At 47.8% G+C, this 14,957-nt stretch overlaps 1 protein-coding gene across 1 annotated transcript in view; it reads right to left on the bottom strand.

The window, feature by feature from the left end:
* SLC13A4 (solute carrier family 13 member 4) overlaps positions 1–14,893 on the bottom strand; it is a 40,094-nt gene extending 25,201 nt beyond the window's left edge. The window contains exons 1-2 of the mRNA XM_036864191.1: positions 14,510–14,893; positions 9,253–9,381 (exon numbers count right to left, since the gene is read on the bottom strand). Of these exons, the coding sequence (XP_036720086.1) occupies positions 9,253–9,381; positions 14,510–14,608 (228 nt within the window). The 5' untranslated portion in view covers positions 14,609–14,893. The remainder of the gene's footprint in view (positions 1–9,252; positions 9,382–14,509) is intronic.
* Positions 14,894–14,957: the final 64 nt, after the last annotated feature.

The following is a 14,957-nucleotide window of genomic DNA, read 5'->3' as shown; positions in this document are numbered from 1 at the left end:
CACTGGCCCCATGACTCATGGCTCTCTGTGAAGCTTTTAAAGACTCAGTGCTACCAGGGTTACTTTCCCAGGGGACTGACTGACAACATTTTAGTTTTCTGCCTCTTTGGCACATATCCTAATAGACCCCAGTTGGTGATGGCCTTTTAGGGGGCTCAGAGCCTGCACAAGAGGTGGGGCTACTTTCTCAGGGTTCCTCTCAAGGGCGAGGAGAAAGGAACCAACATGTGGTAGAGTGCCTTTTACATGCCAGAAATGTATTTTGCATTCACTTTCTCACTTAAGGTGAGGAAACAGACTCAGAGAGGTTAAGGAAGTTTTCCAGGGTCACAGTGTGAGGGGTGGAGTTGGGATATCAATCTAGGTCCATCTGAATCTAAAGTTACTATTCGACATGCCACTCAGGGTGGCCAAGTAGAAACCACTCATCTAATTCAACTCCAGGGGAAATTCTGGGTACCCCAGACAGCACGGGCCAGCCCACATCCCTCATCTTTATTCATAATCACAGCCCTGACACTGGCCCCAAATACCTGGGCCCGGTCCAGTGAGAGCCCCAGGCCCAGGTTTAGTGGGATATTGGCCCTGTGATGTTTTCTTATTTGGTGTTTGGTGTGCTCAGGTCTGTTCATGTGTCCTTCCTGCCCCCTTGTAAGCGATGCCACGTGTTTGGTGATGTAGCCTGGGTGTAGTTTGTGACTCAGCTGTATGCTGGGCAAGTTATTCAACCTCTCTGGGCTTCATTTCTCTCATCTAAAAAAATAAATGAGGATTATATGAGTCCCAATCTTCTGTAAAGCTGTTGTGGAGATTAAATGACACATGCAAACCAGCTAGCGTGGCCCGCCACGTTGACAGCCAGGGTTCCTGGTGGCTCTTCTGTTACTACGTTTTCCACACAAAGGCTGACCTGGTCTGAGGCCATTAGCATACAGAGAGGGCCCAGGCAAAATAAATAAAATCTTGTCCAATGGTGTTGTTGGTTAGTTTTCTAGCCCACTGATTTTTTTTTTTTTCTTTACAATAAAACCTTGGTTATTTACAACCCCTCTGGGAGTTCCAGGATTCTTGAGGATTATTTTAATCGTTTTCTAAAATGTGTTGCGTCCTCATACTTGCCATGAGCATTCATTTCCCCACTATCTAATTTCCAAGACTAATATTCTGTGAGTTGGGAAACTAGATAATGAAAATTGTTAGAACTATTTGCAAAGAGAAATTAGATTCTAAAACGAGTGCTCCTCCCATGGCTAGAGTGCCTGGATTTTGTGACATTTGCGTTGGCAGTGTTATCGCCTTTACTGCTTTTCTGCTCTGTGGTTTTTCTCAGTGTGCCAAAACCCCAAGTTTGGAGAGCAGAGATGTTTCTGGACTGTGTTTAAGAAGAGATGGGCTCAAGGAGGCCACTCTGAAAAGGTGGAGCAGAGGATAGCAAGTAAGAACTCAACCTGGGTTCAAATGCTTGCTCCCCACAGATGAGTTGTGTGTTCTTGGACCAAATACTGAACCCCTGTTCCCCCATCATCTCAACCTTTTAAGTAGTAATACACAATACATTGAATCTGTATGGGCCTTAAGTAAGATGATGCAAGACAGGCCTGGCACATAGGAAGTGCTCAGTAATGGTCCATTATTATTGTTAAAGAAGTGAAAAGGTGAAACGCTTCAAGATGAGATTGAGGGTTAGGAATCAGGTATGCCAGCATGACCACGTGGGGGAATAAGAGAAAGAAATGAAGTAAGAAGGAGCAAGGTGGACCTAAAAGACAAAGATTCCCCCAAACTTTCTTAAGTGAAGGGTGAGTACATCTCAAGAGTTTTCTAACCCAGCCTGGATTGAGAGGCACAAGGACAGAAGTGTTGACCAATGTAGTCTTTTAACGGACCAGTTCACTGTTAGTAAATTGCAGGTAACATCTGTTAGTGATGAGCTTTTAAAAACATTGCTCTCTTTGGTCACGGAATTCTTTATTGCTCTCTGGATATGTCAGGTTTTAATTTTTTTACAAAGTTTTTTTTTTTTTTAAATGGGAAGGTGAGGGGAGTTGTGGCTTTAATCCTAGAAGTTTGAGGAGAATGGAAATCTGGATGTTGATCTCAGTTCAGTGCTTTTCTCACTAAGAACAGGGCCATCGTCAGGGAGGAAGACAGATGGACCATTGAATCATTCGTGCAGATAAGCTGGGTGCTGTGATGGGCACTCTGTCCCTCAGGTAGGTCTAACATCCTCACAACTCCCCATGAGGTGGGTGTGCCTATTATTCTCATTTTCCAGATGAGTAAAATGGCAGTTTAGAGAGGTTACAAATGTAAAGAAAAGAATGTTGCCCTCCATTCCATTTCTATAAGGATCAAGCCATTAGCCACTGCAGTTGTGCACCCTGAGGGGAATTCAGGATGCAGAAAAACAGGAAGCATTCTGTACTTTGGGTACTGGCCCTAAATAGTTAAGATGCATATCTAAGGGATCATTTCAATGACCCCCAGATTCTTACTTCTTCCCATAGATAGAAAAGCACTAAAATCATTAACTTGAGATGTCTGTTGTGATTAGCAGTGGTCTTTTGATGTCTGACTACATGCTTTTCCAGAAAAAAAATTCATATATTTCCTGGCTCCTACCTTACCTCTTCGGAGCAGTACCTCAGTTACCTAAGAGGGTATCTCCCAGGCCATAGTCCTCAGTAAGTTCCCCAAATAAAACTTAACTTGCAACTTTTATTTCAGTCAACGCACAACTTGCTCAAGACTAGTTAGTGAGAAAACTGGATTCAAACTCAGTTCTACCCTACTCCCAACTTGGATCCTGACCCTCTCCACATTGCCAGTGTCCTTGCTCGTGGCGGTGGCAGCCAGAGACGGGCAGAACGCGTGGATCTGAATGTGTCCTGACACGGGCATTGGCGGCGTTGTACGGCCCCGTCAGACACGCAGCCAATCGGCACGCTGCTGCTGGCTGCACACACCTAGGCTGTCCTTGCGAGTTGCCGTGGGTGTGCCTCTTCACGTGGCAGGAACGTGGCATTCCCTCAGGAGGCCAGTGGTGGTCTCTGGAAACGGACCTATTTTGAGGCTCTTTTGGTTCATCTGAACAATTTTGCTGTGACCCCAGGATGGGATGCGTGGGCTGGGCCCCCTCCGGGCTGAGCTAAACCCCCATCAGAGCTGAAGCCCCTCACTACACCATTGCAACCACCACCCTGGCAATGCAGCCAAGTCCAGCGTGGTTGCCTCTCCGCCTTTCCCTGGGGGCAGGAATGCTGTTTCTGCTGGTAAGTCTCTGCGGGCTCAGACACCCTCCTAACCACCTGTCTGTATTCCCTGAGGACGGAGGTTTTCAAACCACTCACTGCCTCTGCAACTTCAGCGGCAGCTGCGGGAACAGGGTGGCCGTGAGGTATTGGGAGGGAAGAGCCAGGGCTCTGGGCCCCCATTGCCTGATCAGAGTAGGACTTCCCCTTCCATCTGTTTCATGTATTGATTTTCCTAAGATTTAGTTTAAAGGAAAGGTTTTGTTGCTTAAAAAACATTCTTTGTAAACCCCGCCCTAGAGGCGTCTAAAGCAGAGAGACCCAGATGGGTGCTGACCTGACCCGAAGTCAGCCCAGCTCCCGCAGAGCCTGGAAATGCTGACTCATAAGGTGTCCCGAGTCTCTTCAGGACTGAAGGATCTGCCCCTGTAGCTCTTCCTGTGGAAACATTAGCTTGGCCTCAAAAGGCTGCAAGATCTGTAGGTTCCTGGTATCGGGCCCACGGATGGCCTGGGTGTGGGCTCAGCTCTGGGCTGTGTCTGGATGGCTGTGGGTGAGGGTGGGTAGCTGGGCACAGATGCTCAGCCTGTGTCCTCACAGGCCTGTGTGTGTGGCTGGGGGGTGGAGGTAGGGGTGTCAGCCTCTGTAGTGAGTAGAGGCCAGAAAGGCAGGGTGGAAAGTGCTATACGAAATGGCCCCAGGTTTACACACAGAAAGTCAGGGTCTAGGCGCTGGTCAGGAATCCAGTGGGTCAGAAAGATGAGGAACAAACAGGGAAGCAGATTTCATGACATCAGACTCAAGTATCACTTGACTGTAGAGGCTGTTTTGTTTTTCCAGCTGGAGCTGCCTTGCTGCCTCTCTTGCCTTGGCAGGAGCTAGAATCTCAATTAGACTTGCTAGAAGCCTGCAGTGCAGGGCCACTGAGACAGCAGAAGAAGCGTGTCTGCATGCGCGTGCGCGCGTGGGTGCATGTGTTGGGGGGTAGATAGAGAGCAGGTGTAATCACTACCAGAAGTAGTTCCTGACCCTGGGCATCTCTGAGGCTCTTTACAAGTCCCAGTGTTCAAACCATGCCCTTTAGTTCCCCAGAGAGCCACGTGGTCCCCACATCTATGCCATTCTCCTGTAAACAGTGAATCTCAGCTCACTTGATTGACACAGGTACTGTCCCCAGCTACGGCAACACGGTAGAAAGGCTTAGAGGACTTTCAAAGCATATATGATGACAGTAACGAGAGTCACAATGGAGGCAAAACAAAAAAACAGACCTAAAAACAAATCGGAAATACAGGACTGAGCTCTGTACACCAGCAGAGGGAAGCAGAAGCTGGATGCTTACAAGCCAATCGAATCCTAAAGTCAAGGGGGCCTTAGAGCCCAGCCCCTCTCCCAAGGCACAGAGTCTACCTCTAGTATCCTTGACGTGGTCATCTGGCTTGTGTTTCTGGGGACAGGAACACCAGGACCACGTGTGGCCCCCATTTCAGGGTCTTCCCTCCCAGAGAGGGGATCTACCTTACGGTGCTTTGACTCTGGTTCTGGTTTGACCCTTTGAGCCTGGTATGTTGAGCTGTACAAGCCAGAAATCATGCCCCTCTTGAGGCTTTTCTTCATTCCTCATGTGACTTAGCTTCTAGATTTCAGACATCTTGGCTACCCACCTCTGAATGAGCTCCTTATCCAGAATTTCCTGCTCTGAACACATACGTTTATTAATTGAGCAGATTTCAGTACATACTGGCTAGCAGTTAAGGGTGAAAGTTCTGGGGTCAGGCAATTCTGGCTTCAAGTCCTGGCTCTACTACTTACTAGCTGTATCACCTTGAGTAAGTTACTTAACCTCTCTTAACTTCAGTTTCCTCCTCTGTAAAACAAAGATAAAAATAATAGCCACTTCCCAGAGGATTAAGAGATACAGTGCATGTAAAGGACCTCCCATTGCGCCTGACATGTGGTAAAGGCTTGGCATTTTGGCGGCCACCCTGGACAGACAGCCGACTCGCACTGAGTCTATACTCAGCTGAAAGCCAAAGATCTTTTTCACACAAACTGCTAACATTTATCCTTATTAAGTTTCCTTTTGCCTGGACTTCCCTTCCAGTCCGTTGTCTCTTCCTGGCAGCATGGATTCTGTCACTGTACAGCAGCTGGTCCATCTAGCTTTGAGTCATCTGCAATCCGATAACGTGCCTTTCTTATTTTCATTTGTGCTCTCTCTCCAGCGCGACCCCAACATGTTACTCAGATTCTTTCGGTTCAGCTCTTCAACCAGCGCTCAAGTTACTCAACTGTGCTATCACCCAGCCCACATTTCTCTGATTGAGAAATGGTTATCCCTGGAAATATCAAAGGCTCCAAAGAAAAAGTTAATTTATGTTCAGCAACATTTGTTTAAAAGACCAGGGAAATTATAGAGCTTTGTGGAAAGACCTCAGTCGAAAAGTGGTCAATATAAAGTTTGGGCACTCGACAGGGTAAATTTCATTTATATAGAACATTCCCTCACGTGAAATTGTGTAAATTGGGGTCTGCAAGGCCAGAAAAAGAGGCATTACTGCATAGGGTCTACTGTGTTATTCCATGTGGTTTATACTTTCTCTCTGCTAGAGGAGAAACTTCTCAAGGTCAGGAGCCATTTTGACCATTTTCTATCTCTTTTCAGCGCCTGAGTTCGGCTGATAGAAGACAGTCTAAGCTTTGCACACAGTGAACTCTTAAAATCCTGCAGACTGACAATTCATCGCTGTAAAATTTAACCATTTATATGCACACATCCAGCCCCAGGGGGAACCCAAAGCATTAGCTATGAGATTCAAGAGTGCAGAAATGATATATTTAAAAAAAAATTTTTTCTTTTTTTTGGCTGCACGACACAGCATGTGGGATCTTAGTTCCCAGACCAGGAATTGAACCCGTGCCCCCTGCATTCGGAGCACAGAGTCTTAACCACTGGACCACCAGGGAAGTCCCAGAAATGATATTTTTTTTCATTTTTGTCACCTGCAAGGTATCTGTAACATCCCATATTGTATTGCACATGGTAGGTACAGCACTCAAAATATTTTTCTGAATGTTGACTGAATAACCTGAGGGACAAAAGCCACAGATTCAGGGTCACACTGATCCTATTCACATGCTTTCCTTCATATGGAGAGTACACTACTGACACACCATCAAGAAACATTGCAATCAAGAAACGTGAACTAAGGGCTAGTGCAAGAATAGCCCGTATGCGTAAGACATCGTAAATCCTAGAGGGTGTGAAATCTGGGTGGAGAGAGGACGTGTCCACAGCAAGTGTATATCTGATGTATCTCATGTACCGTTTAAAGGACAAAGGTATCAGGGGGCTCCAAGGGATGGGAACAACACTTTTAGCTGAGGTTTTTGGAAAGGCTTCAACCAACAGGGTAATTGGGTAGGATCTTAAAAGCTGAAGGAATTAGAGAGAACTTTCCAAAGTGGAAGAATGGCCTGAGTCCTGGCAAGGGGCTGGGCAAGCACAAGGTGGGTTTGGGGAGTGACAAGTGGATGATTTGTCTGGAGTAGGGGGCTCCTGTAGACCCCCGGCCTAGCTTTTCCCAGGGAGCCATGGCACATGCTGGTGTGGGGGAGAAGTCGGTGGCTGTGGAATAGATATTTTCTCTGTCTGCAAAGTCAACTGGCTCACAAAGGGCTATAACCCATGTCCTCTACCCGATCGGCATGTCCTTTAATCTGAGTTTAAAAGGCTAGCTAAACAGATTATATTTGGCCTTAAACTGCTCTCTGGAGCTCAGCTGTTAAATATCACCAGCCAAAGCCACTTTATCAGACAGATGGGGTAGGGTTTTTCACCTCAAATGATAAAATTGGCCCCTGGCTTCTCCACTGTTTTCCACCTCCAGCCCCAGCAATAGCAACACCTGATCTCTCCCCGGAAAGTCTTCTTTTTCTCCTTACAAAGTCCTGTTGCCTTTGAAAACAACTGCCTCCCTAGACTCCTTATAGGTTGAGCCTTCCTGGCTGTGCAGATGGGCAGGCCCTAGGATGAACTGTTGCCTAGCAACATCCCTAGTGTGTGGAGGGGCTGATTGGCCCACCTGTCTATAAGATTCCGCTGCAGGAGGCCCTTGGGGAAATAGAGACATCATCTACTTTAAGACTAAGGCATACTGTTGGCTTTTGGGCTGTCTGTAGTGAAATACAAAGATATTAGTCTTTTAATGAATAGTTAGCTCACTTTAAAAATGTTACTTAAGTTTCAATTCTTTCTATAACTTCATTTCTTCCTCTGCTCTCTACATTCACCTCCCGACTCATTGGCTTTCACTTTCACAATTCTAAAGAGAAATCTGCAGGACAAGTTCATTTATGTTTCTCTTAAGAAAAGTAATATTGGTGCTTGTTCTTTTAGGCATGCCCACAGACCCAAACTACCTGCTCTCTTTCCACAGAGGAAGGGGGATAATTGGAGTGACTGCCTAGCGCTTCAGGTGCCAGGCTAGCTTTCATGGGGGTCCCCAGGATACTGGTGTTGGACCCATCTCCAGGAATAAAAGCACTGCTGAGGGTTTTGGGGGTTGCTATCCTTTTTGGAGAGTCTGAGGCTATTATGATTACTAAGTGCCAACAAACGAACTGACGTACCAACAGCCTCCAAAGCAAACTGCCCCAAACCAAAACAAACAAACAAAAACCAGCCAGTTGAGTCCATGCAGTAGGACAACTTGTTAATTTGTAGTCAAGTACAGCAATTAGGGGACGGCCTAATATTTATCTCTGGACTTTAAAAATAATTCTGTTATCCATGGTTAAGGCATCCCATGGACCCAGGTTCATTATTCCTTCCTCACATCACACAGGCGAAGAGATGTACAGTTCTTAGTATTAACTCACCATGAAGCTACATGATACATTATGGGGTGTTTTTCTTATGGTAGAGTAAGCAAGTGCATAGACTTTGAAATCTGACAGGTATGAGTTTGAATCCAATTCTGCTATTTCCTACTATGTGATCTTGGGTAAGTTTCTTAACTCTGTGAACCTCTTTCCTCATCCGTGGAATGGAAATATTAATATCTACCTTGTAGACATCTCGGGAGTATTAACTAATACAGCACTTCTGGTGTAGTGCCTGATTTTTAGTAGGAATTCAAACATTAGTTCCCTTTCCTCTTTCTTCTGTGCCTCTGTCCTTAACTAACCTCTACCATTCAATCTCCTTCAGAAACCCTAAGCGGAGACCAGGTGCTATAAGGAGATAATCCAAATGGAATCAGGTGTTAATGAATGAAGACCATTCTTCATCTTGCTCCAGGTTTCTGGCTGTGATTTTCTTCTTTCCTATTTGTGGTAGGCTTAACTGTTTGCACTGGCACCACCCTGGGTTTCCTGTTGACAATTTCTGTTAGAATTTTAAGAATGCCATAGAGAGAGAGAGTGAACAGAGGACAGATTCTAGGTAGACAGCAGTCAAGGAAAGAATATGCAGTAATCTTGAGTTGGGGAAGAAGGGACAGAAATGTTTTTTAGAGAAAGTGAAGACATTGTCAGGACTCAGGGAAACATGGTAAGTCTCTCTGTCGGCAAGCATTTATTGAGCACCTACTCCATACGGGCTCAGCTTCATCATGAGATTCCAAGGACCTGGGAGGCCTGATTCCTGCCTTTGAGTGCTTAGAGTCTAAATGGACAATCAGAAGACAGAGAAAGAGGAACAGCAGTCTGGTTGAATGTGCCAATCATACAGTTCCTAAAGGGTTTCAGGCTGAAGGAACAATTGGATGTGATTAACCAAAAGGCTTCCTGAAAGAGGCAGTTTGACGGAGATGAAGGTCATGGGTTGAAGGAAAGGAGCTCAGGGTCCAGAACAGCAGGTGCAAAGGCTTAGTGCTAATGGGTTGTTCCAGAGGGTGAAAGAAGCCCCCTCCTCAACTGCTTTGTGAATCTCCCTTCACCTTGAGCCCTCTTTCACTGGCCCAGCAGGGACCGAGCAGGGGGCGACTAATGGTCTAACCTCGCTGGATCGCAGGACTCCGAAGAACGGGTAGAGGAAGGCAGGCACCAGGGCTGCAGCTCCAAGAGGCACCGCCTCGGACACCCAGTACACAGCAGTCACGATCAACACGTAAGCACACGCAGCCTCCTGGAAGGGGAGGAAAGTGGGTGGTTAGTCACAGGGACAGCCACTGCCACTGAGGATCCAAAAGAGACCCAGGGCTCAGGCAGGAGGCACACGGACTCAAACATGGGCACTGGAACACAGCTCTGGGAGGTGCAAAGGTGGACTTGGCAGAGAAGTTTGGTGGATACATGCCATCGTATTTTGGTGGGTGAAGTTATGGCTGCTCCTTGGGGCAACTGATGCCTGGCACGTGGCTTGCATTGGTTTGCAACAGGGTGGCCACCGGACTGTTATGCTATCACAGCTCGGTTGGTTCCTGAAACTGAGCAGGGTAGGGACTGAAATTAACTGCGGTGTCCAGACCATATACTATAAAGGTGGAGTTCACAGTTTTAACTTGGTCTAGGCAGGATATTTTGGTGTCAAGTTGATCAGATACTAGAGGTTCTTGGGGTAGCTGAAGGCGGGGATTAATTTGTGTAATTGATTCACATGTGAGTTCTGAAACTGGCCCGTTTGGGGCTGGATCACTCCTTGCCGGGTTGGTGGGGAGAGCTGTCCTGTGCACTGTAAAATGTTCAGCAGCATCCCTGGCCTCTACCCACTAGATGTCTGTAGCACCTCCCCAACTGTGACAACCAAAAACGTCTCTAGACGTCGCCAAATGTCCGTTGGCGGCGGGGGGAGCGGGGGCAATCATCCCTTGTTGAGAACCAGTGCCCTAACCAGTGTCTGGGACACTCCACTGCCTGATGCACATGGAAGCTTCCTTCTGACAAAGAGAGTAAGAGTGCTGTCTATCTGGAAGGGAAGGCCTGGAAATTTACCAGGGTTTTCCCCAGCCCACTCCCTTTGCTGGTTGTACAACCGTGGGGTGCACAGAATAAATAAGTACAACATTCTTATTAAAAAAAATCAGTCCTCCTTAATCTTAGCTCCAGTAATCCTGGTTGCCCCGAATGGTGCTGATTAATGGTGGTGAGAAAGGTCACGGGCTTACTCTTGGGAGAGGTCACTGTCCAAGGGTTTTAACAATGGACTCCGGAGGGCCACTGAATAGAAGATCCAAGCTGCCTGTGGACTCCTCCGTTTATACCTAGTTCTAAACCCACTGGGCTCAGGTCTGACCTGCCCTGAGGCTGGCTGGTGATCAAGGAACCTGACAAATCTTGTTCTGTTTATCTCTCCCTTGGGTTCAGAACAAGCGTCCTCAAACTCTTACACAAAAGTTACAAAAGGTCGCCACGATCAGTGAGGGGCGTCAGGAGTGATTAACCCAGCCTGGCTGGCTGGAACCTTGTTCCCTCCTGATATGCATGGATTATGGGGTTGGGGGTTGGGGGTTGAGAAATGGGAACTGGGCGCAACAATTGTTGACTGTAGCTCCCACTGAGATTTCCTCTGGGGCCAAAAGATCAGAGAGAAGATAAAGCTTTTGGAAGTGCTGATAAGACAACAGAACCAATACTGGGGGGAAAAAAGGGCTCCATTTGAAAAAGAATGCAATTTAGAGAAATGCTCCCTTTACTGCAGAAATAAAAATACCTAAAGGAGTTCAAAGCCCTTCAGCACACTTGAGCTCACTTATTCCCATCTCCTTCCTGGGAAAGGGACAGAATGGCAGGTGTTGTTTCTAGTTGAAGAAAAGGAGATAGAATGTCTTTCCCTCACTGAGAAGCCCTTATTCCTTACAAAGAACCTTCAGTCTTTCTTGGCTTGGTCATTACAGGTCCAGGAGTGAAGGAAGGAGAGAAAGGAGAGAGAGAGAGAGAGAGAGCAAGAGCTGTTTCCTTCTACCATGCATCGTTTTGGTTTGAATTAGGAGAATTTGGGTAAGCCAAGGTAAACTTTTTGATTGTAATTTTTTTATTGTTAGGAATTAGAATAAGTTACTGGAGGAAGTCACCAAGCCACCTTCATCCGGCAGTATTAAGAACAGGATAAACTGCCATCATTTTTATCTGAACTTTCCTTAGAGCTTTCTAACTTTCATTAGAAGAATGGCCAAGAGACCACCTTCAGATGGCCTTTCCATCTATTTCGCACTCAGTACACCCATGGAATTTACATAAACTTCCTTTTGCCTCTTCTCAACTGTCTCAAAATTCAGTAGGGAAGCTTATATTCAGATAATGCAGAATACTCTGTGAAGTTTGTTTACAGGATCCTGTGTTCCTGCATCTGGCCGAGGTCTGGCAGGTAGCTCAATCAGTGTTGGTGAACTGAACTGGGCTCCTCTGCTGGCTAACAGGTCTCTCTTATCTACTGGAGAAAATATTCTAGAAACCTACAGCCTCTTATCACTGGCACTGGTCAGCAGGAATGTAGGGATTGGTGCATACTCGGGCAGTGCCTTTAAGGGATAGTGTTGTCAGTTCTTTTTTGCTCCTGTTGACAAATAAAGGAGCGAGTTCAAAAGTGGCATTTCCCCACAGTGGATGCTTCCTGACCCTGCTACTAACTGATGTTTGCATCTGCTTCTTTCCCTACAATCCGACCACCCCGATGAAATACCATTCAGACTCCACTGGAAGGAGCTTGAGGTCACGTAATTTGGTGTCATAAATGGAAGGTCTTCTGAAAATTTATCCTGGGAGTTGGGTGTAACTTTTATCCCACCGGGATGCTGAAGCCGGGCTTAGTTACAGATGCCCCCGCTCTTGACCCTCCTCTTCTGTATATGGGAAATCAAGTCTGGGCCCCTGGCTTTAGAGAGCTGGGCAGGAAAAAAGGGGAGGTCATACTAATCCTTCCTAAAATGCAGCTGCAGCTTGTCACTTTGAAGAACCATCAGAACTGCAGACCAGGAGCTCTTGCCCAGATCACTTCTCTCAGTTCCAGCCCAGAGCAAACAAGGCTATTTAGGGATCTTAAGGATTAACTATCAGAATCTAAGTGTGACGCAAGGGGGCCGAACAGATGAGAGCCAGTCCGCGTGGTGGTTTGTGCCTAGTGTGACCTCAAGGTGCTTCTGCGTCATTGCAGAGGAAGAAGGGCAGCGTCTTACTGACACGGTGACACACGGGGGAATCATCTTTGCAGGGCACGCTGGGGCGAGTGGTGAGCAGGCTGCAGCCAGGTCCGAGGGCTTTGGCCACCCGGGCTCCATCGAGCTGGCTGTCCCGAGGGCTTCCCCACGAGCACAGACTGGGAAGCTCTGAGGTAGCATATTTCTCTTCTCTTAAGGCACTGGTTCTCAACTGGAGCCAATTTTGCCGCCCAGGGAGTATTCGGTAATCTCTGGAAGCATTTTTGGCTGTCACAATTGTGGGGGGTGACTGTGGGCTGCTGGCACCTGATGGGTAGAGACCAGGGATGCAGCTAAACATCCTACAATGCACAGCACAGCACGGCCCTCCCCTCACCACAGAGAACTATCCCCCCCCCACCCCCAAATGTCACTAGTGTGGCTGTTGAGAAACCCTGCCCTAAGGTGAAACTCAGTTGGACAGAAGGGGCTAGGTCAAGGAAGGGCAATGTCTCTTGGTCTCAGTGAGTCCATCTTTAAAAACCTATTCAAAAATTTTTATAGACCCCAACAGAGCAGAGGCTTACCTTTCCTTCCTTGTCTCTCCTCTTTTTTTTTTTTTTTCCACAACATCCCTCTTCTGTCACATTTATAGATTTTTTTTGCCTACTTCAATAATTTGTTATTTTGTTTTCTTCTTCACGTGGATACTTCTCACTAGTCATTGGTAACTGAGAAGCTCCAAGACAGGCTCCCAGAATTAAATGGCAGCACTACCCCCTGGAGTCATGGTCCCCAGAGATGGGGCTGACTCAGGGGACACGGGGGGTGCCTGATGGTGCTAGTGAGAAGAGCAGGTGCCACTTGGTTGGCATTCCCTTAACCTGTCTGACATTGAGTAAAACAAAACAAAACAAAAACATGAAAAGAAAAGAAAATCAACCTATTGGGACAAAGGAAATGGACTAGTGTATACGCCGGGCAAACTTTCAGCACCAATCGCTGTCTGCTAATCCCAGCCCGGTTTTCATCAGCAGCTCCCTGGTGCTCTGAGTTTTTATTCTACTAAAGATTTAAACCAGTTTGTTTTGAAGAAACCATTCTAATCCCCTTTAACTGTATAATTTAATCTTGGTTACGAAGTTACTCTGGGAGCTGAGTGGAAGACACCCTTCCCCTCCCACAAACAAGATTAACCTTTCTTAGCTTATTTTTCCTAAAGTCTCAAGGGTAGTGCCAGCTAGGGGAAGGGGTAAAGCCACCGGGAGGAGGAGGGAGGGGAGGAGGGAGAGGAAGGGGAGGAGGAGGGAAAGGGGGAGGGGGAGAGGAGGGGGAGGAAGGAGAAAAGGAGCCGGAGGAAGGCAAGGAAGGCAGATGACGGTCTCAGAAGCAGAGCCAGAGCTCAGGCTCTTCTGCTCACACAAACCTGGACAAAAAATTGGGCCACAGTCTAGAGTTGGGGGCTCTTATTCTTTTTTATCAAGTCATTTGCTGTCTCTCCTTCAAGAGCACAGAGAAGAAAACACAGAGGATACAAATAATCAAAGGGCCATATGCATGGGACCAGGGCAGGCTGCCAAGCTGCGCAAAGTTCAGAAGGAGCTTGAGAGATTAAGAGTTTCAAATCCTGGTTACCAGAGCCCACCGTGGTCACCCACAGACCCTGGCTAGATGCCCAAGAGCCTGGCTGGGGACCCCACCGCAGGGAACCTCAGGCCGGGGTCCACAGTCCCCTCCCTCCCCCATCCTCCTCCTCTACTGGGAGGTCTTCCTGCATGTCCAGTTGCTCTCCCATATGGATGGTCACATGTTGACTCCTGGCAAATACCGGCTCTCCAGAGCGCCCTTCTCTTTACCGGGTGTCCGCCTGGCCCCTGCCCCCGAGCAGGCTGGCCCACTGCTCTGTGTCACACAGATCGGCCACTCCAGCCATCGCCCTTCCTCTTATCTCACTCCTGGCCGGGGGCCGTGGGGCTGGGGGACTGGGAACGGGGTGAAGGGATGAAAATGGCAGTTTTTAGGCAGAAAGTATGTTAGCCTCCTCCAGGAGAGCATTTCCATTTCTTTACACCAACAGAAGAACGCTGAGGCGCTGCACCAGCACCGCGCTCCCTCCACCGGCCTCCCCTCTGACCTCCCCCCTGACCCCCTGGCCCCAGGAGGGGACCGGCTGGTACTCACGCTGCTGGGGTGGAGCATGGGCAGAGGCAGCAGCAGGAGAGGCACGAAGACGACGAGCAGCAGCTTCCTGGCTCGGAGGAGGCCCTTCAGCAAGCCCATCCTGGACCTCCTCCCCTCAGAGCCCGCGCCAGCCAAGTGCCTGCGCTGCTGGCGACGCCCGCCTCCCTCCAGAAACACTCCTTCAACCTTTCTCGGCTTCCAAGAGTCCTCTTTCGTCTTAAGAGCAGAACAGGAGGGCAGGTAGAACCCCTGTTGGCAACAAAGGCCGGCCTCCTCGCCTTCGGTTTTAGGTGGGATTGGTGAGCATAGTTTTATGCCCAGCAAAAAGGAAGCGGGAAAGGATGATAAACGGGGGCATAATGGCTCTCTCTTTGCTTGATCAGTAATGGAGTAACTTCATTCTAAAGCTCAGCAAAAGCCCCCTTAATCAATCAAGATTACACCTCTG

The sequence above is a fragment of the Balaenoptera musculus genome, chromosome 9, assembly GCF_009873245.2.
Source record: "Balaenoptera musculus isolate JJ_BM4_2016_0621 chromosome 9, mBalMus1.pri.v3, whole genome shotgun sequence".
Classification (NCBI taxonomy): Eukaryota; Metazoa; Chordata; class Mammalia; order Artiodactyla; family Balaenopteridae; genus Balaenoptera; species Balaenoptera musculus.
This window is presented reverse-complemented; position numbering and strand designations above follow the sequence as displayed.